The following is a 26,817-nucleotide window of genomic DNA, read 5'->3' as shown; positions in this document are numbered from 1 at the left end:
GATGACTTACTAGTCTGGGGGAGGCTATGTTTTCACAAAAGGTGGCCCCTTGTAACCGTCTGGTGGGTTCTTCAAATAGTCTGTCTAGAATACGCTCTCAGTTGATGTCAGAAACCTCCAAATTACCCACCGAGAGCTTATTCCCTCTGCTCTCTACATGAGCAGGTACTTGCAGAGGAACTCAACCCTTCTGAAGGCCCATGCGGTTCAGCCCATTCCACCAGGGGAAGAAGGGTAGAGATTCTATTCCAGATACTTCTTCTTGCAAAAGAAGATGGGGGGGATGCGTCCCATCCCACCCCATACTTAGGCCCTGAACAAATTCCTGGTCTTGGAAAAGTTCAGGATGGCATTCCTGGGCACCCTACTCGCAATGATTCAGAAAGGTGATTGGCTATGCTGTCTGGACCTAAAGGATGTATATACTCGCATCCCAATACTTCCAGCACACCGGAAGTATCTACTGTTTCGGTTGGGAGCACAGCATTTCCAGAACCACGTGTTGCTATTTGGCCGCGTGTCAGCTCCCAGGGGATTTACCAGTTGTCTAGTGGGAGTCTCAGCGTTGCTACACAGACTGGGAGTACATGTGTTCCCTTATCTCGATGATAGGCTGGTGAACAGCACGTTGGAGGATGTTTGGGAGTCCATGCGGAGGACTAGTCTGGTGCTTGAGCTATTAGGGTTCATTTAAACTACCCTAAGTCCCATCTACACCCTGCCCAGCAGTTGGAGTTCATTGGAGTCCTGCTTGATACGCAAAAAGTTTGAGCCTTGGGTCTGCCAGAGGGTGTTTCCTGGGTCTTGCTGTCTTCCAGGAAAGATTCTACTAAGAAGTGTTACTCTTTTTCAAATGGAGGAGGTTTGCCATCTGGTGTGAGGGCAAGGCTGTAGATCCTATTTCCTGTCCTCACACCCTGCTTGAATATCTTGTGCACCTTTTTGAGTTTGTTCTTAAGACCAACTCTGTAAGGGTTTCCCTCAGTGCAATTATTGATGCTTATCAATGTGTAGAGGGTAAACCCATCTCTGGACAGCCTGTAGTTGTTTTTTGAGAGGTTTACTTTTGTCAAAGCCCCCCATCAAACCTCCACCTTTGTCATGGGGCCTCAACATCGTTCTCACCCATATGGTGAAAGGTTTTTTTGAGCCACTTAATTCCTGCCATCTGAAATACTTGACCTGGAAGGTCATTTTGTTGGTGGCTGTTAATTCAGCTTGTAGATTCAATTAGTTTCAGGCCTTAGTGGATGCGCCTTATACAAAATTTCATCACAACAGTGTAGTTCTCCACATGCACCCCAAGTTCCTAAGGTGATGGTCTGAGTTCCATCTTAACAAGTCGATTGTCTTAACATTCTTTCCCCATCCTCATTGACCTATTACATGAAATGGACTAAGCCCCACAGACAGTCTGCCCAACTTTTTTTTTCTTTTAAACCCAACAGGATGGGGGTCGCCATTGGGAAACACACAGTATCTAATTGGCAGATTGTGTTTTTCACTTATGCCCAGGCTAGGCTGACCCTGGAGGGTCATGTCAAGGTTCACAGTATCAGAGCCATGGGTGCACTGGTAGTCCATTTGTTGTCAGCCTCCATTGAAAAAAATTTACAATGCTGCAATGTAGTCTTCGTTCCACACATTCACATATTACTGCCTTGAGCAGGATACTTGGCACGACTGTCAGTTTGGACAGACAGTATAGCAGAATCTGGGGTCTAGAATCCAACTCCATCCCTCGAGGCCCGTTTTCTTCTGTTCCGGGCTGCTCTCACATAAGTACATAAGTAGTGCCATACTGGGAAAGACCAAAGGTCCATCTAGCCCAGCATCCTGTCACCGACAGTGGCCAATCCAGGTCAAGGGCACCTGGCACGCTCCCCAAACGTAAAAACATTCCAGACAAGTTATACCTAAAAATGCGGAATTTTTCCAAGTCCATTTAATAGCGGTCTATGGACTTGTCCTTTAGGAATCTATCTAACCCCTTTTTAAACTCCGTCAAGCTAACCGCCCGTACCATGTTCTCCGGCAACGAATTCCAGAGTCTAATTACACGTTGGGTGAAGAAAAATTTTCTCCGATTCGTTTTAAATTTACCACACTGTAGCTTCAACTCATGCCCTCTAGTCCTAGTATTTTTGGATAACGTGAACAGTCGCTTCACATCCACCCGATCCATTCCACTCATTATTTTATACACTTCTATCATATCTCCCCTCAGCCGTCTCTTCTCCAAGCTGAAAAGCCCTAGCCTTCTCAGCCTCTCTTCATAGGAAAGTCGTCCCATCCCCACTATCATTTTCGTCGCCCTTCGCTGTACCTTTTCCAATTCTACTATATCTTTTTTGAGATACGGAGACCAGTACTGAACACAATACTCCAGGTGTGGTCGCACCATGGAGCGATACAACGGCATTATAACATCCGCACACCTGGACTCCATACCCTTCCTAATAACACCCAACATTCTATTCGCTTTCCTAGCCGCAGCAGCACACTGAGCAGAAGGTTTCAGCGTATCATCGACGACGACACCCAGATCCCTTTCTTGATCCGTAACTCCTAACGCGGAACCTTGCAAGACGTGTATATAGTTGCAGGTTGATCTCTGTTATGTCCTTGCCATTGCGAGGCCCAATTGACCAATGGTGGTGGTTTTCAGTGAGCATCTCTGAGGACATCAAGCCTTATATTCTCATAACCCTCCCACCTCCCCTTGGAGTTGTCTCCTCCTTGCCTTTGTCACCTATGCTGTAGTATTGTACTGAGGTAACTGCACTCTTGCAGCGGGCAGGAAGGCATTGACATGGGGACAAAGTTTGTTCCTGCCCCATGCCCGTGAGCTCTGACTCCTATCTGCACAAGCCTCAAACTGGAATGTTGCCACATTTAAACTGACTCTGGACAGTATTTCTGCATGAAGAAAGTCCTTCCCTCATCACTGCATTCCACAAAACAAAAGCAGCAAGTTCCCACATGCCATTTCTTGATGTACAGGAAATAAAATGCTAAAAACTCCCAGGTCTCAGCCTAATTAAATAATTTTTTTAAAAATTGTACTTATAAATAGTAAGTTTGATTATTAAGCACCTGATACTCATAAAATGTCTATTTTGGTGGTGCTTTGCTAGGTGAAAACTTTTCTGCATGCATATAAGGAGTCCCTGTAACCAGCCCCTCCAAATGACACAATGATTTACAATTCAGAACTAATTACTACTCGGATGAAAACCAGTACTTCCTCTTTATACATCCATATGCTGCACAAGCTGGCATGCTTGAAAATATAAGTGAGATCAAATTAAAATGCTACCATCAATAAAGAATGACGATGTGGACAGAGCAGCTCATAGGTTTGCTTGCTTTGTTTGGATGAACGGGGATGACAGCACAGAGAAGGAAGGGAGACTACTAACCTCATGGGCTTCAGCCTTCATGCCATCTCCGGTTCTCAGACTAACCTTCTCGGTCAGCTCTTTCCTGCTTGCTCCTGGCTCCCTGCACTGCTATCCATCAATTTTTGAGCCACTAGCAGTGTCAGTAAGGTAAGTAAGCTTTTTCTGCAGCCAGCTGGCAGCGATTCACAGAGACCCAGCTCCGTGGCCTTCCTCTTGCCAAGTGCTGCTCTCTCTACTGCAGCTTCCTTTTTGACACTAAGCAGGAAGTTGCAGTAGAGGTGGCGGGATGACAGGAGGAAGGCCATGGAGCTGGCCTGTGTGAACCGCTGATGCTGCTGTCTGACTGCAGGAAAGTGTAAGTGGTGACTCCTGCAGAGGGGATATTTTTTCTTTACTGTGGAAACAAGGCTTTTTACGTTTTTGCAGGGCGGTAAAATGTTTTGTTCCCGCATCCGCAAGAATTTTTTTTTTAGTGTTGCTGTTACCATGGATTTACCGTGGTATATCCATGATAACAGTAACTCATTCTCTAGAAGGCACTCGCACATGTGTGGTGGAGTGTATCCCGTGCTCAAGAGAGCTCTTTACAGCTTATTATAAGCTCCTTACTAGGCAACGCAGGATTGCATTACGCATATGTGAGAATATAAGGTCTGCTGTCCTTGGAGAATACCTGTTGCAGGTAAGCATCTTCGCTTTTTATAAGTAAAATCGGATAGAAAGCACCAAATTAACATTTGAAATTGAACAGTGCCTATAGAAAGGGTAATGTCCAAATTGGCTTGTTTTGAAAACTTCTAGGACTGAGTACCCATATTTATGCTTAACATGTCAAAATAGCAACAGGGGTAGGCTTGGGGTGGGGGAAGAAGGAACTAAGCTCCTGGCTTTTATCACTAGGCACCTAAATTTACCTTAAATCTAGACAGATGATTAGGCCTAAATTTATGAGCATAACTTTTCTACTCATAAATTAGGTAGATTTAGTGCCTAACTTTTTCCCCTCCTTTTGTTCCACAGAGGAGTTGGTATATATTTACTGAAGAGATTAAAACATTTCAACTGAGATATGTAGAATAGTATTTGTTGTGGAAGCTGTTGATGGCTTATATTAAGATTGTTAAAAAAATTCTACTTTGCTATGACTCATTCAGATGTCCATTTTGTCTTCCTCCTGTGTACTGTAGGTTAGCATAAAATAAGATAGTACAACTGTCAAACCAAGAACAGGTACTCAAATCAAGCACATCAGGTCACTCCCTCCTTTGCGCGTCCTTAATGCAGTTATTTCCATTTGCAGTTTGACTCTTCATACCTCTGCTTGCCTCTGGTACACTGATAGTCGTCTTGATATCTCATATTCCCATTCTTTTACCTCCCAGGGTTTGTTACTGACCGTATACCATTTTAGCTTTGTACTTTAAATCTGTTCCTCTGGAGGCATGGCTTCCAAAACTACATATTGGGCTAGATTTAACTAATGTATATTAACTATGCTAATGCATGTTAGTAAATAGTGCTTATTGACCATAATGAACGTTAAATTGCATTAATACATGTTTGTAATCTAGCCTGATGGGAGTCATTTTAAGGCATTTGCACTAGTAATGGTGTTCCATGTGCAAATATACTTTTATAAAATTGTCTCTAGCATATGTGCCTAAACTTGGGCACAGGTGTATCTGTGCTGACCCAAAGCATGCTAAGGGTGGGTCTGGCAGTGTTTGGACTTGAGCGCATGTTTTGTAAAATACATTAAACTGAAATTTGTGTTCTAAACTGAATACACACACTTTTTCTCTTTGAAAATTGGTGAAACTTGAGTGCATACATGCCCTACAAGCTAGGCAGACTTAACACGATTGCCTCTATACCCCCATAAAGGTCTGTGATTTTGTTTCTGGGAGAGATGAACTCTTGTGTGTCTTGGCATTGATATCTTTGAAGTCATATGGTGAGCCACAGATCCCTTTTTCAGTGGTCAAAAATATCTTGACAGGTACATGTGACCTGGATTGGCCACTGTTGGAAACAAGATACTGGGCTTGATGGACTTTGTCTCTCCCAGTATGGCAACACTTATGATCTTATCATTGCTTCCCAGCACAGGACATTACACGTTTTGTTGGATTACTATTTTCACACCCTCAATGTAGCAGCTCTGCAAAATCTGTTAGGCTATAATTTATGCAATGTTGCTTATTGTACTGTTAACAGAAGTGTTAAGTCTTGAGAAGAGTAAGGCAACACAGTATCACGAGGGAATTGTTTACCACTACCTCATTGGCCACTTAGCCAGCTTTTAGCTTAGTGAACATATGGTGTTAATTTTCACATACCCTTTTTTTTTTTCAGTTGCTTTGAACTTTGGGATTTATAAACAAGACCTTCCAGCACCTGAAGAGAAGCCACGGATAGTGGTTTTTGTTGATATGGGACATTCAGCTTTTCAAGTGTCGGCCTGTGCTTTTAATAAGGGTAAACTAAAGGTATGGTGGGAGTTTGTGTGCATTATAGGAATTATCAGTGTGAATGTTCTATCATTCCTCAGTGCACTGATAGTTAATCTTGGCTGTAACACTATGATAGAGGGGCAAATTTCAAAACACTTTACCTATGTAAATAACTTTCTGGAAATTGTCCACGTCCATCTTCAATGCAAAAATGTATTTGTCCCACTTTCCTCTCATTTTTTTGTGTATGCATTATATCAGTTTTTGAAGTACATGTGTAGTTTTCTCTCTTGAAACTTGTGTAAGGCCTTGGGTAAATACATGTGGACCTTGTTAGCATGAGCACCTCAAATGTGCCCAAGGCCCTAATGCGGATGCAGCCACTAGTGCTGCATGGAGGAAGTTTGTGCAGGGCCAGTGTTTTCTTAGCTTTTTGAATGTTTTGCTTTTCTGAATCTTTCTTGTCAGAATTGGCTCATCAAACAGTTCTGAACATTTTTTTTCTATACCTATATTGTACAGTAATTTCATCTGTAGATTGTTTACAGTTGAAGTCCTCCATGCTGTCTTCCATTTTATTAATATCTTTTTGGTGTTAAGGTTTAGGAAATAATTTGTTTAAAATTTGGTCTACCACCTATCTTTTAATGTTCATAATGAGACCCTCTTGGGTAAGTTTGAGAAACATATTAAGCATAGCCATTTACCATTAGAACTGTCATTTGAAATAAAATTTTCCATTTTTCAAATATAAAATCAAAAGAAATGAGAGCATCCCAACCTATTTCACTACTCTCCAACTGTATTCATCCTCTCCTGTGATCACTTGACATGAAAAAATTTAGTCTAAAGACCAATTTTCACTGTTTATACCTTGATGGATCTGAATTTACCTCATAGTTGCTCAGATGTCTCATTTGAAACAGTTCTTTGCCAGTATAGCATTCACAAGCTGGCCTAAATGACATTCTAGTGTTTCAGTTGATAAATTTGGTAGATAAAACCATTTACATGTACTTTTTAGCTAGGACTCTATAGGGCAGTCCCAGCAAAGCTGCTTTTTAGCTAGGACTCTATAGGGCAGTCCCAGCAAAGCTACTAGATATGGCAGAGGTATTTGACATCCAGATGCAGATGAATTTTTAAGCAAAACTGTTTATCCTTCCTGCCAGACTAATTTTCAAGGCTGAAGAAAAGAGAGTTAAACAGGTAAGTTTAGATTTCACCATTTGTGCAAGTCCATAGCATTTGTCTTCAGGTGCCTTTAACCTGACTTCAGGTGCCTTTAACCTGAGACTGTCAACATTAGACACTACTATATAAAATTTTTAGATCTTCATTTGTGCAAGACCACAGCATTTGTCTTCAGGTGCCATCAACATTAGATACTCTTATATTACATTTATAGATCTGGAAAGCATAAAGTAGTCAATATTGGGATTTTTTTATTCACTGCCTTTTTGAAGGCATTCACTCAAGGCAGTGTACAGCAAGAATAAGTTGGATATAAGCAATAAACAGTAGCAGTAAAAATATTCAAACAATGCAAAGTATGGCATAGTATGCTACGTTAGTGTCAACACAATACACACTAAACATTTTAGTAGACAGCATAGGGTGTAAACAAAGATAGAGTAACCTACTACTACTACTAACCTGAGTAAGAAAATAAGGTACCAATTTAAATAAAGTTGTAAATGAGGTCAGAAAGGTGCTTGAATATTAGGGTAAGAGGGATAAACATGTCCTGCTATATATAGTATGTGCAGCCGGTGTCATTTCTTGTGTGTATGTGACTAGCAAGTTACTATCATTAAAGACTTGGTTGAAGATCCAAGTTTTCACCTGCTTCCTAAAGTAGAAATAGTCTTGTGTTAAGTGAAACCTTTCAGGGAGTGCAGGGGGCTACTCTGAAGAAGGCTCACTTGTGGGTTTCACATCATGTGGTGGTGTTTGGAGAGAATGTGGTTAGAGATACTCCTTGGGAGGACCTTAGTGACCTTGGAGTGTAGAGGGAGATCCTATTCAAGTACTCTGGGCCATTTCCTTTAAGGGCCTTGAAGGTCAAACATAGTTTTAAATTTGGTCCTGTGTTGTACTGGTAGCCTGTGAAATCTTAGCAAAAATAGTGTGATGTAGTCATATTGCTTACAGCCTATTAGTCTTGCTGCAGTATTCTGAATCAGTTGGAGCTGGTGCAGACCCCTTGTAGTCAGACAGTTGTCAAGTGATATCACCTTGAATTACTTTTTTCAAATCATGTTTGTTTTTTCAAATTGAAAAAAGCAGAGTTATATTAAAATAAACCATAACGTCAACAAGAACGGTACCAGATTTATCACATAGAAACTAGTGTTGCAAAACAGATGCATTTGTAATAAAAGATGAATCATTAAAATAGAGCTACTTTATATTCCTCAAGTGGTGCCCAAGTTTTTTGAAGTTAGAGAGTTGATGGGATTTAAAAGCAGCAGCTTCTTTGTATTTTTTGATGTTACATAGGTGGCTCCATCATTCATGAATACTAAGTTGCGAGTTGTTCATCCAATGGAGTACAATAAGATGAGTGGCTAGAGCCAGCATATTAAAAAGTCTATGATGCTGATCATCAGAAGTTTTAGGAGTTGATGATCAGAGAATTATTACATCATATGAGAGGTGGTGAGGGAGTGAGAAGGAGAAAATGTATTTATCTTTTTCCAGATATGAGTCCAGTATTCATGAACAAATGTGCATTTAAATAAGAGTGCTTTAAGGATCCATTCGATGCAGACCTCAAGACCAGCATATGGAGGAAAAGTGTTGATCTTGTTATTTTGGCTAATTTAGATGGTGTCCAATAAACCTTGTGGAGAATGGAAAAAGAAGATTGGTTTGTACTTGCTGAGAGGGTAGGTCAGTTGGATTTGGACCAAATGGTTGATGGTTTAATTCAGTTTCCCAATCATGTTGAAGAAAGATTCTTGTAATTTCTCAGTTTCAAAGATTTTTTTTTGCCCATTAAAATACGACGCATAGATGTAAAATTAGACATGCTGTTACCATTTTCAGATAAAGGCAACAAATTTTGAGACAGAGTAGGTAATATAAGCCAAGAGTTAGCTTCAGTTGTAGATAAATTGTTCAGAGTATACAAAGTTTCAGCAGAGCTTAAGGAATTAACAAAAATGGTTTTTCTGGCAACAAAAAGGCTTATAGTCTGTCTCAAATACAATCTAGACCTGATCTTTCAGTTTTAAAGAGTTAAACCAGAGACTAATTTCAGAAGAGGAGGGGTTATTTATTTTTAGTAGTTTTTAAAATGTGGTAATTGTGGCAGCAGTGCTATTAATCAAGCGCTGACCAGGAGGGTATGGGAAATTTGCCCATGAAGGAGAGTAGATGGAGCGGAAAAGGAAATAGTAAACAGTGTTCAAATTGGAGCCATCTGGGAAGGTTTTGAAGATTATCTGTGTGACACCAATATGGCTTGAGACATCCTAAATGTATGATATGATTTAAAGTCATGACAGTTAATACCTCCATTAGTTTTGTGCATTTTAAGTTTCTGAAGAGCAATGCTAGAGGATTTATTTTGCCATAAGAATTTTGAAATTTTACTTTCTATTTGTAAGTTGAAGGAGGAAAAGGGAAAGGAGCCATACTAAGGATTAAGTGTATTTTAGGAGTAAGGACCATTCTAACAGCTTCATTTTACCTATCTTGGTGGGCTAGAGCTGGAGTCCCATTTTTCTAGGGTTGAGGTGACTATTGAATTGGAATTTGACTGCAAGGGTACCAGATACCCAAATACTTAATACTAGTAGATTCCCATTTGAAGGGGAATGAAGATAAGTGGTGTTTCTGGACCAGAGGGAGATAGTGGAAGCACAGCAGAGTTAGTCCAATTGATTTTATATCTGGATAATAGCGAAAATGAGTCTGTTAGCAAGGAGGAAAGGGATTCTGTAACGGTGTCTAAAAGGATGTCATCAGCGTATATTGATTAAATTCTTCTGAACTCATACGAGCGCCTTTAATATTGAGGTTATTTCTGATAGCTATAGCTAGTGGTTTCAGGCCAATATTGAATAGGAGTGGGGAAAGAGTGCATACTTGTTTTGTACCTCTTTTTTTAGGATGAGGGATAAGAAGGAGTGCCGTTTACAGGAGGCCATAGGGTTATCGTATAAAAGACGAACCATGGTTATAAATTTGTAGCTGAATCCAAACAATTTAAGGGAGTAAAAGAGATATTGCCATTCTCACCTGTCAAATGCCTTTTCCACATCTAGAGAAATGTCAGATTATGACAGGATATTCCAAAAGAGACATGAATTATTTGTAAGTCGGGGTGTAAATCCGTGGATGATGATGGTGAGGACAGATTGGAGATGAGTGGCTAGGATTTTGGCAAAAATGTCTAGTGATATGGGTCTATTATTTTCTACTTTTTTTGGATCATTGTCTGTCGTGGGATTACTATGATGAGTTCAAGAAGGAGCCCTTAAGAGAGTCATCTAAAAGTCCTATGTTGAAGTCATTATTACCTGGTGACTTATTTTTGGGGAGTGCCGTGATGGCAGAAAGAATTTCCTGTTCAGTGATGGCCTTATCCAGGGATTTTTTTGGTATTTTAGGTGGGTTCAAAGGTTTGGTGAAAGTTTGGAAAGAAGAGGGTGAGAAATGCATTTGAGCAATATAATTTAGTTTAAAAGTTTTTGAAATGAGCTGTGGCTGGGTCAGTGACATGTATGTTGTTTGAGATGTCAGTTATGTGGCTGATTCTAGATCTATGTTTAGATTTCAGGTATTAGGCTAAAAAGCTACTGGATTTGTTTTCAGCATAATGAATTTTGAGAATGTATACATGACAGGGCCTCCTGCGAAAGAAGAGTATTCAGTTTTAGTTTACTGAAGTTTTGAATAAGTGAAGGAGTTTGTGAGATATGTATTGATTTTCTAAGTTTTTGATGGAGTTTTGTAAGTGTTTCTTTCTTTCCTTATTCTTTCCAGCAGAAAAGTTTATTATGGCTCCCCTGATGGCAGCCTTAAATGCATCCCACCAGTATTGGACCTTAGTAGCATTAGGTGGATTGTTAAAGTAATTGTTTGATTTTAGTATAATCTTTAAAGTTAGAAGAGAAGAAAAGAGAAGTTTGGAATCTCTGGGGGGGGGGGGGTCTGGTGACATGAGGGTGCGGGGGGGGGGGGGGTGGCTGTGAAGTAAATAGAGAGAGCAGAATAATTGAACCATGAATTTGTGCATTCACTATAGTGGATAGTAGCATAGAGGAAATCAGAAAGTAGTCAGTTCTGGAGAAGCTGGCATGGGGAGGAGAGTAGAAAGTATATTCTCTAAAGAGGGATGCTAGATTTTCCAGGGGTCATATAAACTAAATAATCCTTTAAGATTGTTTATAGCTAGCATTGATTTAGATTGTCTAAGGGGGCATTTGGATTGTCTTATCGAGGATATGGTCTTGAATTTGGTTGGTCACCTCCCAAAATGATGATAGTGGACTTAAACTGCAAAAAAGTTGCAGATATTTCTTGAAAAAAACTCATTGGAGTCAGTGTTAGGGCCATATATATTATATAGGACATGAGGTATTTGAAACTTGGTGTTCCATAACTGTCCATCTGTCTGAGGTGTCAGTTGGACCTTGAATTACTTTTAAACAATTCAAGTGTAAATGTTTCTATTCCTGGCAGAGCATACTTTATCCTGTAGAGATGGCCTTAGCCTGAAATCCTAATAACAGTTTATCCCAGTTTGAGACCCTTTTTAGTTCTGCACTATATTGTACATAAATCCAAAAGACAGCTTTTCCCTCTTGATTCTGTCAAGTAATGTCCTTTCAGCTGGTATAACAGTATCTAGTAACTGGGGGATATGCTGTGTAGGTTAAGATAGTCTTCTGTGAGTGCTTCAGAAGGTAATAGTTTGTGTCCCAGGGTGTGACCATGATATATTGAGTGAATGTCACAGAATTAAGAAAGTGGTAACATTTTTCCCCTCTTTGAAAATGCTTTATCAAATATTTCCTAGGTTTTGGGAACAGCCTTTGATCCTTTCTTAGGAGGAAGAAACTTTGATGAAAAGCTAGTGGAATACTTCTGTACAGACTTCAAAACAAAGTATAAACTGGATGTGAAATCCAAAATTCGTGCTGTTCTGCGCCTGTATCAAGAATGTGAAAAGCTAAAAAAACTGATGAGCAGTAACAGCACAGACCTTCCACTTAACATTGAGTGCTTCATGAATGATATTGATGTATTTGGGAAAATGAATAGGTGAGTTTTTTTGGGTAAGACTAGAGCTCAGTCTCATGCAGCATGAATGTAAAAAATCCACTAAGCCATGTAAGAGTCGTAAACTCTTACAGATGTAAATGCTGATTTGGACAACAGGGTCTACTCTGACCTTCAGGTCACAGAAGATCTTTCTGCTTAAAGAAATACAGAAAGAGAAAGCCATACTTCATAAAACTGAACATTGGCACCCCTGTGCCCTACCCAAGCTCAAACATACATTGCAATTTTTGTAGTAGTCCCCCCCCCCCCCCCCCCCCCCCCCGCCCAGTCTCTCTAAAGTCCATACAACATTACTGTTGTATCAATCTCAGCATAATTATTACAAGAAAACATCCAACCTGTTTCCAAGCCCAACTTAGTGAATCAAACCTATGCCATAGGCAATTAACTTCAGTAAGCAGTAGATGATTTTTTTTTAAAGCATCTTATTTAAATGGCTTAAAATTGCCTTTAGTGTGGCTATATATTTTATTTTTTTATTTTTTTACATTTGTACCCCGCGCTTTCCCACTCATGGCAGGCTCAATGTAGCGATGGTGAGGGACATTCTTCGATTTGTTTAGATAGGGAAGGACGAGTACATGCATTATCCCCCCCCCCCCCCAATATGTTTAGCTACACAGGTGTAGGTGTCCACATTGCTTCATACCTGCAAACGTTTTTAAAGTAAATCTTCATGTACATTCCCTTTTGAAACTTGTAGTAAAAACCATGAGTAAAGTAATTTCTCCGAGGACAAGCAGGCTGCTTGTTCTCACGACTGGGTTGACGTCCACGGCAGCCCCCACCAACCGGAAGAAAAATTTGCGGGTGGTCCCGCATGTAGGGCACGCCCACCGCGCATGCGTGGCCGTCTTCCCGCCTGTGTGCGACCGTTCCCGCTCAGTTTTTTTTTCTATTCCGCGCTGGAGAGAGATGTGTTCCCGTCTCTCTTAGTCAGCCCCGGAAACCGGATTGTGGCCTAGCTGCGGTTTTTCTTTGTTTACGCGTGTGTTATTTTTTTTTTTTTTCAAAAAAAAAAAAAAAAAAAAGGGTTGTCCTCATCTTTAGCCGCGAGGGTGATTCGTCGCAGCGGTCGTTCCTTCTTTTTCGGCCCGGAGCATAATTCCAAGACGTGCACCTTGTGTCTCGGCTTAAGGAAGTGGACACACGTGGCGAGGCAAGTTCTGCGGCACCGTCTTTTTGGAGCTTGCGCCGGCCCTTCGACGTCGACCTCTACGGCATCGGTGTCGACAGCCGGTTCTTCGGTACCGATGTCCACGAAGTCGGCGCCGACTCTGGCACCGACCCCAGGAGTACAGGTACCTTTGGCCCGCCGGCGACGGCGGGGGTGAGCAGCCGCGCGGGCAGTCTGCCCCGGCCACTCCCTCTGCCCAGGGCCATCGGGAGCGAACCCTGTCGGATCCGATTCCTCGAGGCCGGGGGGGGGGGGCTCCACCTCCTCCTCGTCTCTTCCGCCGATGACGGGCATCGAAAGAAAGCAAAGAAGCACCGTCATCGGTCGCCCACGGCGCACGGGACTGCCAGCTCCAGTACTTCGAGGGACGACTCGACGCCCAGGAAGCGGCAGTGCCGGGAGGAGCGTTCCCCCTCGGTCGAAGAGGTGTTGCTGCATCAGTCCGTGGGTACCTCGGTACCGTCTCCTGGACCCGAGCAGCTTCCGGCACCCACACCGGCCCCTCTGCCTTTCCCGACAGCGGGCCTTGAGTGCCTCTGAGCCATCCTTCCCAGGATCCTGGAAGGACTGATGCGCCAGGCTCTGCCGGTACCTGGGAGTGCTTACGCCCCCGGCGCCGTTGATGGAGGCGCCGGTGGGCTCTGGCCCGATGCTGAGGCCTCTGACGCCGCTTGCGGCACCGGTGTCGACCGCCAAACAGGTGGAGTCCCTGTCGACGTTAATGGAGGGAGCTTCGTCCCCGCCCGCGCGGGAGTCTACCGCTCGACGCCATCATCGAGGACGTGGTTCCTCGCAGTCGAGACGGGCCCGGTTGAGGTCTGAGCTGAGAGAGCTCATGTCCGACACCGAGGAGGAGGAGGACCCCAGATATTTCTCCTCAGAGGAGTCTGTGGGCCTTCCCTCTGACCCTACTCCTTCACCGGAGAGGAAGCTCTCACCTCTCCTTTGCCTCTTTTGTCAGGGATATGTCCATCTGCATTCCCTTTCCCGTGGTTACTGTGGATGAGCCGAGGGCGGAGATGCTCGAAGTCCTCGACTATCCATCACCACCTAGAGTCTTCCACGGTACTGTTGCACAATGTCCTTAAGGAGACGCTGCTTCGGAACTGGTTGAAGCCACTATCTAATCCCACCATCCCCAAGAAAGCGGAGTCCCAATACAGGATCCACTCAGACCCAGAGTTGATGCGGCCTCAATTGCCTCATGACTCGGCGGTCGTGGACTCTGCTCTCAAGAGAGCACGGAGTTCGAGGGATACCGCCTCGGCGCCCCCTGGGCGGGGAGGCTCGCACTCTGGACTCGTTTGGGAGGAAGGCCTACCAATCTTCCATGCTCATGACCCGCATCCAATCATACCAGCTCTACACGAGCATCCACATGTGGAGCAATGTGAGGCAACTGGCGGACCTGGTTGACAAGCTCCGGAGCAGTCCAGGCCTTTTCAGGAGGTGGTCAGGCAGCTGAAGGCGTGCAGAAAGTTCCTGTCCAGGGGTATCTATGACACCTGTGATGTGGCATCTCGAGCTGCGGCCCAAGGTATAGTGATGCGCAGACTCATGGCTGCGTGCCTCTGACCTGGACAACCGCACCCAGCAGCGGCTGGCGGATGTCTCTTGTCGGGGGGATAACATTTTCGGCGAGAAGGTCGAGCAGTTGGTAGACCAGCTACACCAGCAGGAAATCGCTCTCGACAAGCTCTCCCGGGCGCCTTCAGCATCCACCTCTGCAGGTGGACGTTTTTCCCGGGCCCGGCAGGCTCCACCCTATGCCTACAGCAAGCGTAGGTACACCCAGCCGGCCCGAAGGCCTCAGGCACAGGGACAGTCCCAGCGCGCTCGTTCCCATCAACAGCATGCGCCTAAGCAGCCCCCTGCACCTCCACAGCAAAAGCAGGGGACGGGCTTTTGACTGGATCCATGGGAACATAGCCGCCATCAAAGTATCCGTACCGGACGACCTGCCAGTCAGGGGGAGGTTGAAAGTTTTTCACCAAAGGTGGCCTCTTATAACCTCCGACCAGTGGGTTCTCCAAATAGTGCGGTGCGGATACACCCTGAATTAGATCTCCACTCCGCCAAATTGCCCACCGGGAGCCCAATCCTTCAGCTCCCATCACAAGCAGGTACTTGCAGAGGAACTCTCCGCCCTTCTCAGCACCAATGCGGTCGAGCCCGGGCAGGAAGGGCAGGGATTCTATTCCAGGTACTTCCTTGTGGAAAAGAAAACAGGGGGGGATGCACCCCATCCTAGACCTGAGAAGCCTGAACAAATATCTGGTCCAAGAAAAGTTCAGGATGCTTTCCTTGGGCACCCTTCTACCCATGATTCAGAAAGACGATTGGCTATGTTCCCTGGATTTAAAGGACGCTTACACTCATCTTGATACTGCCAGCTCACAGACAGTACCTCTGATTCCGTCTGGGGACACGGCACTTTTTAGTATTGTGTGCTGCCCTTTGGGCTCGCCTCTGCACCACGGGTGTTCACGAAGTGTCTCGTGGTGGTTGCGGCGTATCTACGCAAGCTGGGGGTGCACGTGTTCCCGTATCTCGACGATTGGCTGGTGAAGAGCACCTCAGAGGCAGGAGCTCTTCGGTCCATGCAGTGCACTATTCACCTTCTGGAGCTGCTGGGGTTTGTGATAAATTACCCAAAGTCCCATCTCCAACCAGTCCAATCTCTGGAATTCATAGGAGCTCTGCTGAATTCTCAGACGGCTCAGGCCTTTCTTCCCGAAGCGAGGGCACAGAATCTCCTGTCCCTCGCTTCTCAGACCAGAGCGTCTCAGCAGGTCACAGCTCGGCAGATGTTGAGACTCCTGGGCCATATGGCATCTACGGTTCATGTGACTCCCATGGCTCGCCTTCACATGAGATCTGCTCAATGGACCCTAGCTTCCCAGTGGTGCCAAGCCACCGGGAATCTAGAGGATGTCATCCGCCTGTTCGTCAGTTACCACAATTCGCTGCACTGGTGGACGATTTGGACCAATTGACCCTGGGACGTCCATTCCAAATTCCGCAGCCCAAGAAGGTGCTGACGACGGATGCATCTCGCCTGGGGTGGGGAGCTCATATCGATGGGCTCCACACCCAGGGAGTGTGGTCCCTCCAGGAACAAGATCTTCAGATCAACCTCCTGGAGCTCTGAGCGGTCTGGAACGCACTGAAGGCCTTCAGGGATCGGCTGTCCTACCAAATCGTCCAAATTCGGACAGACAATCAGGTTGCAATGTATTACATCAACAAGAAGGGGGGCACCGGATCTCGCCCCCTGTGTCAGGAAGCCGTCAGGATGTGGCGTTGGGCTTGCCAGTTTGGCATGCTTCTCCAAGCCACATACCTGGCAGGCGTAAACAGTCTGGCTGACAGGCTGAGCAGAGTCATGCAACCGCACGAGTGGTCGCTCCATTCCAGAGTGGTACACAAGATCTTCCGAGAGTGGGGCACCCCCTCGGTGGACCTTTTCGCCTCTCAGACCAACCACAAGCTGCCTCTGTTCTGTTCCACTGTTCCAGACTACAGGCGCACGGCAGACTGGCGTCGGATGTCTTTCTCCTCCATTGGGGGAACGGCCTCCTGTATGCTTATCCTCCCATACCGTTGGTGGGGAAGACCTTGCTGAAGCTCAAGCAAGACCACGGCACCATGATTCTGATAGCGCCTTTTTGGCCCCGTCAGATCTGGTTCCCTCTACTTCTGGAGTTGTCCTCCGAAGAACCGTGGAGATTGGAGTGTTTTCCGACTCTCATTTCGCAGAACGATGGAGCGCTTCTGCACCCCAACCTTCAGTCTCTGGCTCTCTCAGCCTGGATGTTGAGGGCGTAGATTTTGCTTCGTTGGGTTTGTCTGAGGGTGTCTCCCGTGTCTTGCTTGCCTCTAGAAAGGATTCCACTAAAAAGAGTTACTTTTTCAAGTGGAGGAGGTTTGTCGTTTGGTGTGAGAGCAAGGCCATAGAACCTCGTTCTTGTCCTACACAGACCCTGCTTGAATACCTTCTACACTTGTCAGAGTCTGGTCTCAAGACCAACTACATAAGAGTTCACCTTAGTGCGATTAGTGCTTATCATCGCCGTGTAGAGGGTAAGCCTATCTCTGGACAGCCTTTAGTTCACTTCATGAGAGGTTTGCTTTTGTCAAAGCCCCTGGTCAAACTTCCACCAGTGTCTTGGGATCACAACGTCATTCTCACCCAGCTGATGAAAGCTCCGTTTGAGCCACTGAATTCCTGCCATCTGAAGTACTTGACCTGGAAGGTTGTTTTCTTGGTGGCTGTTACTCCAGCTCGTAGAGTCAGTGAGCTGCAGGCCCTGGTAGCTCATGCTCCTTATACCAAATTTCATCATAATAGAGTAGTACTCTGCACTCACCCTAAGTTCCTGCCAAAGGTGGTGTCGGAGTTCCATCTTAACCAGTCAATTGTCTTGCCAACATTCTTTCCCAGACCGCATACCCACCCTGCTGAACGTCAGTTGCACACATTGGACTGCAAGCGAGCGTTGGCCTATCTGGAGCGGACACAGCCCCACAGACAGTCCGCCTAATTGTTTATTTCTTTCGACCCCAATAGGAAGGGGGTCGCTGTCTGGAAACGCACCATCTCCAATTGGCTAGCAGATTGCATTTCCTTCACTTACGCCCAGGCTGGGCTGACTCTTGAGGGTCATGTCACGGCTCATAGTGTTAGAGCCATGGCAGCGTCAGTGGCCCACTTGAAGTCAGCCACTATTGAAGAGATTTGCAAGGCTGCGACGTGGTCATCCGTCCACATATTCACATCACATTACTGCCTTCAGCAGGATACCAGATGCGACAGTCGGTTCGGGCAGTCGGTGCTGCAGAATCTGGTTGGGGTTTAGAATCCAACTCCACCCCCCTAGGCCCATTGTTTATTCTGTTCAGGCTGCACTCTCAGTTAGTTGAAGAAGTTAGGTCAGTCTCAGTTATGTCCTCGCCGTTGTGAGGCCCAATTGACCATTGTTTGTTTTGAGTGAGCCTGGGGGCTAGGGATACCCCAGTCGTGAGAACAAGCAGCCTGCTTGTCCTTGGAGAAAGCGAATGATACCTGTAGCAGGTGTTCTCCGAGGACAGCAGGCTGATTGTTCTCACCTACCCTCCCTCCTCCCCTTTGGAGTTGCGTTTTACTCATTCCTTTGCTTGTCATTCAACTGAGTGGGAATGGTCGCGCGTGGGTGGGAAGACGGCCGCGCATGCTCGGTGGTAGTGCTCTGTGTGCGGGACCGCCCGCGAAGTTTTTTCGGTTGGTGGGGGCTGCCGTGGACGTCAACCCAGTCGTGAGAACAGTCAGCCTGCTGTCCTCGGAGAACACCTGCTACAGGTATGTATCATTCGCTGTATACAGACTTGGCACTAGTGTGAGCAGTTTGAGATTGTTGGCAGATATTGAGTCTGGTTAATGCTAGTGGTCCTTTAAGGCCACTTATACTAGCTAATGATAGCTCTGCCCATTCAACTCAGGGGGCCCATTTCTGCAGATTAAATCAATAACTAAAAATGCAGTTTTATAAACTTGGCTACCTTATTTGCAGGTAAGTGTGTGGTGTGCCATTTTGCACATACTTTTACTTCTGTAAGGAGCATGCTTATGGTGTGGTTAGGGCAGGATTTAGAATTTTATATACCTGTACATACTTATGAATATTCAAAAGCATGTCTTACTCAATATGTGCACAAAGCAGATGTAAATGCGTGCAGGTATTTTGATTTTCAAAATGAAAGTCCGCAGCATGGAGGTTATGCATATTTTCAATGTTGTAGATAAAAAAAAATTGCTCTTTGCTTACTGTGCTGTTGATCTCTGGTAAGATCCATCTTGAAACAAGCATATACTTTTCCAGGTTAAATGGTGACATTTTAAAAAAAATATTTAAGAATAGCCATACTGGGTCAGACCAATGGTCTATCCAATCCAGTATCTTGTATTCAGCAGTGGCCAATCCAGATCACAAATATCTGACAGAAACCCAAATAGTAGCAACATTCTATGCTATCAATCACAGGGAAAGCAGTGGTTTCCCCATATCTATCTCAATAGCAGACTATGGATTTTTCCTCCAGGAACTTGTCCAAACTTTTTTTAAACCCAGTTACACTAACAAGTTTCAGAGCTTAACTATTTGTTGAGTGAAAAAATATTTCCTATTTGTTTTGGAAGTATTTCCATGTAACTTTGAGTGTCCCTCTAGTTAAAGCATTTGTGGTTGTGCCTATTGAAAGAAAATTCTAACAACCTTGAATTTGTTACTGTTAATACAGAGCTCTTAGCTGCAACTAGTAATTGTGTAGTAACGTATTCTCAGAAGACAAGCAGGCTGCTTGTTCTCTCATGTGGGCCGTCATCCGTGGCTGCCCAGGAATCAGCAACAAATTTTGCAAGCAAAATAAAAAAATTAGTCTTTCAGGAAAGTTCCATCGTGCGGACAACGCAAACCATGCATGCGCGAACAACTTCCCGCCCGCTGCGCGAGCATGCCTCTTTAGTTCTTTTTTTCTTCGTGGTTAGGTGCAGTAGTGTTTTCACTCCGCTCCGTCAGGCCCAGGAAGAAGACTTCTCTTCATTACTAATTTTACTTTTATTTTCATCTTCAAGATAAAAAAGAAAGAGTAGTTTTTTCCTGTAGTTTCTTTTTCTGCACTTTTAGTGTTTCCTTTCTTTTTCGATGCGGCAGGTTGTCTCTGACACTGAGCAGGAGCGCTCGTGGGAATCGGAGGAAGATCCCAGGTACTTCTTTTGTGATGAGTCCTTTGGGATTCCCTCTGACCCTTCTCCACTGGAAAGAACACTATTTCCACCAGAGAGTCTGTCTTTTTCCTCTTTTGTCTGGAAAATTGCTACGGCTATTCCCTTCCCTGTGGAGGTTGAGGATGAGCCCAGGTCTGACATGCTTGAAGTCCTGGATTATTCTTCTCCACCTAAAGTGGCTGTGACAGTCCCTCTGCATAAGGTACTGAAGGAAGTCCTTATGAGAAACTGGTCTGGCCCTGTGGTTCCCAAGAAAGCTGAGTCCCAATATCGGATTCACGGTGAACCTGGATTGATGAGGTTCCAATTACCTCACAATTCCATGGTGGTGGATTCCGCTCTCAAGAGAGCTAGGAGTACTAGAGACTATGCTTCGGTGCCCCCAGGCAGAGAATCTAGGACTCTTGACTCTTTTGGGAGAAAGACGTATCAGGCCGCTATGCTCGCCGCCAAGATCCAGTCATACCAGCTGTTCACGAGCGTACACTTGCGGGACTCGATATGTCAACTGTCCAGCTTGGTTGATGCACTTTACGGAGCTGGCCGAGCCTTTTCGCCAGGTGGTCAGACAGCAGAAGGCGTATCGCAAGTTCCTGGCCTTGGATACTTTTGACTTGATATCCAGGATCGCTGCTCAAGGTATAGTGATGCGCAGACTTTCATGGCTGCGTGTCTCTGACCTGGATTCTGTCCAGCAGCGGATGGCGGATGTTCCTTGCCTGGGGGACAATCTTTTTGGAGAGAAAGTAGAGGATCTCGTTAATCAGATTAAGCATTATGATGCTATGGATTCTCTGTCCCACCGGGCGCCTTCTGCTACAGCCTCCTCATCTAGGAGATGAGGGAAGAGAAGTGCTCCCTATTCCTACTCTAGGCGTAGGTACACTCGGCAGCCTGCCCAGGGGCTCCACCCCAGCGTGCTCGTTCTCATCAACAGCGTGCGACTAAGGCCCATTCTGCTCCCCAGCAAAAGCAAGGGACGGGCTTTTGACTGGCTCCAATTCAGCATAGCCTCTGTAAAAGTGTCCGTACTGGACGACTTGCCAGTAGGAGGGAGGTTGATATTTTTTCACCAAAGGTGACCTTTCATAACCTCCGACTGGTGGGTTTTTCAAATAGTCCGGTTAGGATACACCCTCAATCTGGAATCCAAACCTCCAAATTGCCAACCAGGAGCTCATTCTTACAGCTCCCAGCACAGGCAGGTACTTGCAGGGAAACTCTCTGCCCTTCTAAAGGTCAATGCGGTCAAACCCGTTCCACCAGGGGAAGAAGGACTGGTATTCTATTCCAGGTACTTCCTTGTGCAAAAGAAAACGGGGGATGTGTCCCATCCTAGACCTAAGGGGCCTGAACAAATATCTGGTTCGAGTAAAGTTGAGGATGGTTTCCCTGGGCACCCTTCTTCCCATGATTCAGGAGAACGATTGGCTATGCTCTGTGGACTTAAAGGATGCTTATACACACATCTCGATACTCCCAGCTCACAGGAAGTATCTTCGATTTCGGCTGGGAACGCAACACTTTCAGTACTGTGTACTGCCCTTTAGTCTGGCGTCTGCACCCAGAGTGTTCACAAAGTGCCTGGTGATAGTTGTGCATCGCTATGCAGACTGGGAGTGCATGTGTTCCCTTATCTCGACGATTGGCTGGTGAAGAGCACCTCGGAGGCAGGCGCTCTACAGTCCATGCGAATGACTATTCAGGTGCTAGAACTACTGGGGTTCGTCATCAATTATTCCATCTCACCCCAGTTCAAAAATTGGAATTCATTGGAGCACTGGTGAACACAGACAACTCGAGCTTATCTTCCCGAGGCTTTCTGTCCCTAGTGTCCTTTGTTCGAGCGTCTCAACAGATCATGGCTCGGCAGATGTTGAGACTTCTGGGGCACATGGCCTCCACAGTTCACGTGACTCCCATGGCACGCCTACACCTGAGATCAGTTCAATGGAGCCTAGCTTCCCAGTGGTATCAAGCTGTGGGAAGTCTAGAGGATGTGATCCAACTGTACACTGACTTTAGAAATTCCTTGCGATGGTGGACCTTGGGACGGCCATTCCAAATTTCCGTCACAAAAAGTGCTGACGGATGCATCCCTCCTGGGGTGGGGAGCTCATGTAGATGGACTTCACACTCAAGGAGAAAGGTCTTCAGATCAATCTCCTGGAATTCTGAGCGATCTGGAATGCTCTAAAGGCTTTCAGAGACCAGCTGTCCAACCAAGTCATATTGATTCAGACAGACAATCAGGTTGCCATGTATTATACCAACAAGCAGGGGGGCACTGGATCTCGCCCTCTGTCAGGAAGCCGTCCAAATGTGGCTTTGGGCATGCCATCATGGCATGTTTCTCCAAGCCACTTATCTGGCAGGCTTAAACAGCAGTCTGACCGACAAGTTGAGCAAGGTAATGCAACCTCACGAGTGGTCACTGAACATGGACATGGTCTGCAAGCCCCTCGGTGGATCTTTTTGCCACTCAGATCAATCACAAGGTTCCTCCGTTCTGTTCCAGGCTTCAGGCCCATGACAGACTAGTGTGAGATGCCGTTCTCCTTTATTGGGGATCAGGCCTGTATGGGTATCCTCCCATACCTCTAATAGGGAAGACTTTGCTAAAACTCAAACAAGACTGCGGAACCATAATTCTGATAGCTCCTTTCTGGCCGCCTCAGATTTGGTTCCCTCTTCTTCTGGAGTTGTCCTTCGTGGAACCGTGGAGATTGGAATGTTTTCCAACCCTCATCACCCAGAACAAGGGGTCGCTTCTACATCCCAACCTCCAGTCTCTGGCTCTCACGACCTGGATGTTGAGAGCTTAGAATTCGCCTCCTTGGGTCTTTCAGAGGGTGTCTCTCGAGTCTTGCTTCCAGGAAAGATTCCACGAAGAGGTGTTACTCTTTCAAATGGAGGAGGTTTGCCATCTGGTGTGACAGCAAGGCCCTAGATCCTCTTTCTTGTCCTACACAAACCCTGCTTGAATACTTCCTACACTTGTCAGAGTCTGGTCTCAAGACCAACTCCGTAAGAGTTCACCTTGGTGCGATTAGTGCTTATCACTGTATAGAAGGTAAGCCTATCTCTGGACAGCCTTTAGTTCGCTTCATGAGAGGTTTGCTTTTGTCACAACCTCCTGTCAAACCTCCACCAGTGTCCTAGGATCTCAACGTCGTTCTCACCCAGCTGATGAAAGCTCCTTTTGAGCCACTTAATTCCTGCCATCTGAAGTACTTGACCTGGAAGGTCATTTTCTTGGTGGCTGTTACTTCAGCTCGTAGATTCAGTGAGCTTCAGGCCTTGGTAGTGCATGCACCTTATATCAAGTTCCATCACAACAGAGTACTCCTTCGCACTCACCCTAAGTTCTTGCCAAAGGTGGTGTCGGAGTTCCATCTAAACCAGTCAGTTGTCTTGCCAACATTTTTTCCCCATCCTCATACCCACCCTGGCAAAAGCAGTTTACATACCTTGGACTGCAAGAGAGCATTGGCCTTTTACGTGGAGCGGACAAAGCTCTTCAGACAGTCCGCCCAACTGTTTCTTTCAATCTCACCAGGAGGGGAGGTGCCATCGGAAAACGCACAATTTCTAATTGACTAGCGGATTGCATTTCTTTCACTTTTGCCCAAGTTGGGCTGACTCTACAGGGTCATGTTATGGCTCATAATGTTACAGCCATGGCTGCGTTAGTAGCCCACTTAAAGTCAGCCTCCATTGAGGAGATTTGCAAAGCTGCAACGTGGTCATCAGTCCACACATTCACATCTCACTACTGCCTTCAGCAAGATACCCGACGCGACAGTCGGTTTGGGCAGGCAGTGCTGCAGAATCTATTCGGGGTTTAGAATCCAACTCCACCCCCCTAGGCCCATTTTGATTCTGATCCAGGCTTCACTCTTAGTTGATTTTGATTTCAGGTCAATCTATTTTATGTCTTTGCTGTTGCGAGGCCCAATTGACCAATGTTCATTGTTTTGAGTGAGCCTGGTTGCTAGGGATACCCCACATGTGAGAACAAGCATCCTGCTTGTCCTCGGAGAAAGCGAAGATACTGTAGCAGGTATTCGAGGATAGCAGGCTGATTGTTTGCACAAGCCTGCCCTCCTCCCCTTTGGAGGAGTTGTTATTGTTCATATGCTTTTGATTAAAGAGGCACGCTCGTGTAGCGGGCGGGGCGTGGTTTGCGCTGTCTGACGGAAATTTCCCAAAAGACTTTGTTTTTTTAATTTTGCTTGCAAAATTTATTGCCAATTTCTGGGCCGCCGTGGACGATGACCCACATGTGAGAACAATCAGCTTGCTGTCCTCGGAGAATACCTGCTACAGGTAAGTATCTTCGTTTTATACTTGTAAAATACGCATTTTAGTGCTCTCAACTAGCTCATTTTCAAGTGTAAACACTTTGTTTTTGTATGTTGGCATTCCTTGAATTATATACATCTTTGCTTAAAGGAGCCTTTTTAATATTGTATTTAAATTTCCTAGGTCCCAGTTTGAAGAATTGTGTTTAGACCACCTGCAGAGAATAGATGCTCCATTGCATTCCTTAATGGAACAGATTCAGCTGCGAAAGGAGGATGTAAGTGCAGTTGAGATAGTTGGTGGAGCTACTCGAATTCCAGCAGTGAAGGAGAAGATTAGCAAGTTCTTTGGCAAAGATGTTAGTACAACCCTGAATGCAGATGAAGCTGTAGCAAGAGGGTGTGCACTACAGGTATGGTGTTTATTGCATGCTTATCTTTTATCCATTGGGACGCTGAAGCAAAAATAATTTCTTTGCTGAATAAGTGTTGTACTGAGGTTTTAAGGATAAAATTTCCCTTTTCTCATTTAAACTTGGTCTGACTTTCCAGATTTTGGATTTAAACAACCCTTAAAACTGTTCTGATAATCAGATGGTGCAGGGTGGGAGAGGGGGACCAGGGAAGTTAAGATTCAAATCCGAGCAATGACCTTAAGTCACTTCAGCCTTTGCCTCAGATATTGCCTTAGGACTAGGTACACTAACATACTAGCAAGGGCGAATAAATGGGAACTATGGTTAATTATTCACATAATGTTGGGATTTATTAACTGCCTTTGTGAAGAGGTTCTCCGAAGGCAATGTATAGCAGGTATAGCTTCACAAAAGTTATCATTTTAACAGCATAACAATAGTAAAATGACCAATATAAACATAAACATAATCATTCTCCGAGGACAAGCAGGTTGCTTGTTCTCACAAATGGGTGACGTCCACGGCAGCCCCTCCGATCGGAGATCTTTACTAGCAACAGCGTTTGCTAGCCCTCGCGTGCGCATACGCGACCGTCTTCCCGCCCAAACGCGAGCGTGATAGCCAGTCTTCTTGTTTCCGCGGCTCAGGACAGTTGTTTACGGTCGGTCTGCGCCCCAAGGAGACCCCTGGCATCTTTTCGCCGCGTTCTTCCGTTCGGAAGTGTCCGGATTCTTTTCTGTTGTGTTCGTACTTCGTTTTTAAAAAAATCCTTTATTTTGAGAGTTTTCCCATTAAGTTTTCTTTCGTTGTCGGGCGCGGCCTTTTTAGCCGCCCATGCGGGTTTTTTCTAACTTTTTTGGTGCCATTAGTCATCGTGAATTTTGATTTCGCCGGCGTGATTTTTCAGCCCATGTCCTCGAAGCCTGCCAGCGGCTTCAAAAAGTGCACCCAGTGCAGCTGGACTATCTCCCTCACTGTTAGGCACGTTTCGTGCCTTCAGTGTCTGGGGGCCGGGCATCGTCCCCAGGCCTGTACTGTCTTCTTTTGAAGAGGACTCAGGTGGCGAGATTGGCCCAGTGGAACCTTTTGTTCGGGGCCTCGTCCAGTGCTTCGATGTCTTCGGTACCGAGGTCATTGTCCGGTGCGTCGACGTCTATGGTACCCAGCTCATCTGCCGGTGCTCCAACGTCTGTGATACCGAGGTCGTCGGAGGATGCTTCGTCTTCCGTAGTGCAAGTGAGGGCTGTCCATTCCCCTGCTGGTAGCGGTGAGCCCTCGAGTAGGCCTCCGCCTGCCTCGAGGGCTCCTGTGGTACAGGCCCCCCGGGATCCACCTCTTTTGGACCTGGCCCACAGGAGACTTTTGGATTCGATGTCCTCCTCTTCGGTACTGGTGACGTGCTTCGTGTGAAGGCAAAGAAGCATCGTCATCGGTCGCCTTCCAGACGCGGTACCGAGAGCTCTGGGTCGCCGGTGGCGCCGGCACCCAAGCGTCGACAGAAGTTCACGAACTGGTGTCCGATACCGATGGTGAGGCCTCGTGGGAGGCAGAGGAAGACATCAGATATTTCTCAGATGAGGAGTCTGATGGTCTTCCTTCTGATCCCACTCCCTCTCCTGAAAGACAGCTTTCTCCTCCCGAGAGTCTATCTTTCGTGGCTTTTGTCCGGGAAATGTCTACGGTCATTCCCTTCCCTGTGGTTACGGAGGATGAGCCAAGGTCTGAAATGTTTCAGCTTTTGGACTATCCTTCGCCACCTAAGGAATCGTCCACAGTACCCATGCATCATGTCTTCAAGAAGACATTGCTGGCGAACTGGGCGAAGCCGCTAACTAATCCCCACATTCCCAAGAAGATCGAATCCCAGTATCGGATCCATGGGGACCCAGAGTTGATGCGGACTCAGATGCCTCATGACTCTGGTGTGGTGGATCTGGCCCTTAAGAAGGTCAAGAGTTCAACGGAGTATGCTCGGCGCCCTCGGGCAAAGACTCTTAAAACCT

At 45.8% G+C, this 26,817-nt stretch overlaps 1 protein-coding gene across 1 annotated transcript in view; it reads left to right on the top strand.

Annotated features, from left to right (window-relative positions):
* The window catches only part of HSPH1 (heat shock protein family H (Hsp110) member 1), a 171,165-nt gene that overhangs the window by 68,916 nt on the left and 75,432 nt on the right, over positions 1 to 26,817 (top strand). The window contains exons 6-8 of the mRNA XM_030200363.1: positions 5,760 to 5,893; positions 11,889 to 12,133; positions 24,583 to 24,811. Coding sequence (XP_030056223.1) covers positions 5,760 to 5,893; positions 11,889 to 12,133; positions 24,583 to 24,811 — 608 coding nt within the window. The remainder of the gene's footprint in view (positions 1 to 5,759; positions 5,894 to 11,888; positions 12,134 to 24,582; positions 24,812 to 26,817) is intronic.

Source organism: Microcaecilia unicolor, chromosome 4, assembly GCF_901765095.1.
Source record: "Microcaecilia unicolor chromosome 4, aMicUni1.1, whole genome shotgun sequence".
NCBI classification, from domain to species: Eukaryota; Metazoa; Chordata; class Amphibia; order Gymnophiona; family Siphonopidae; genus Microcaecilia; species Microcaecilia unicolor.
The sequence above is the reverse complement of the archived record's forward strand: the minus strand, read 5'-3'. Positions and strand labels throughout refer to the sequence as shown.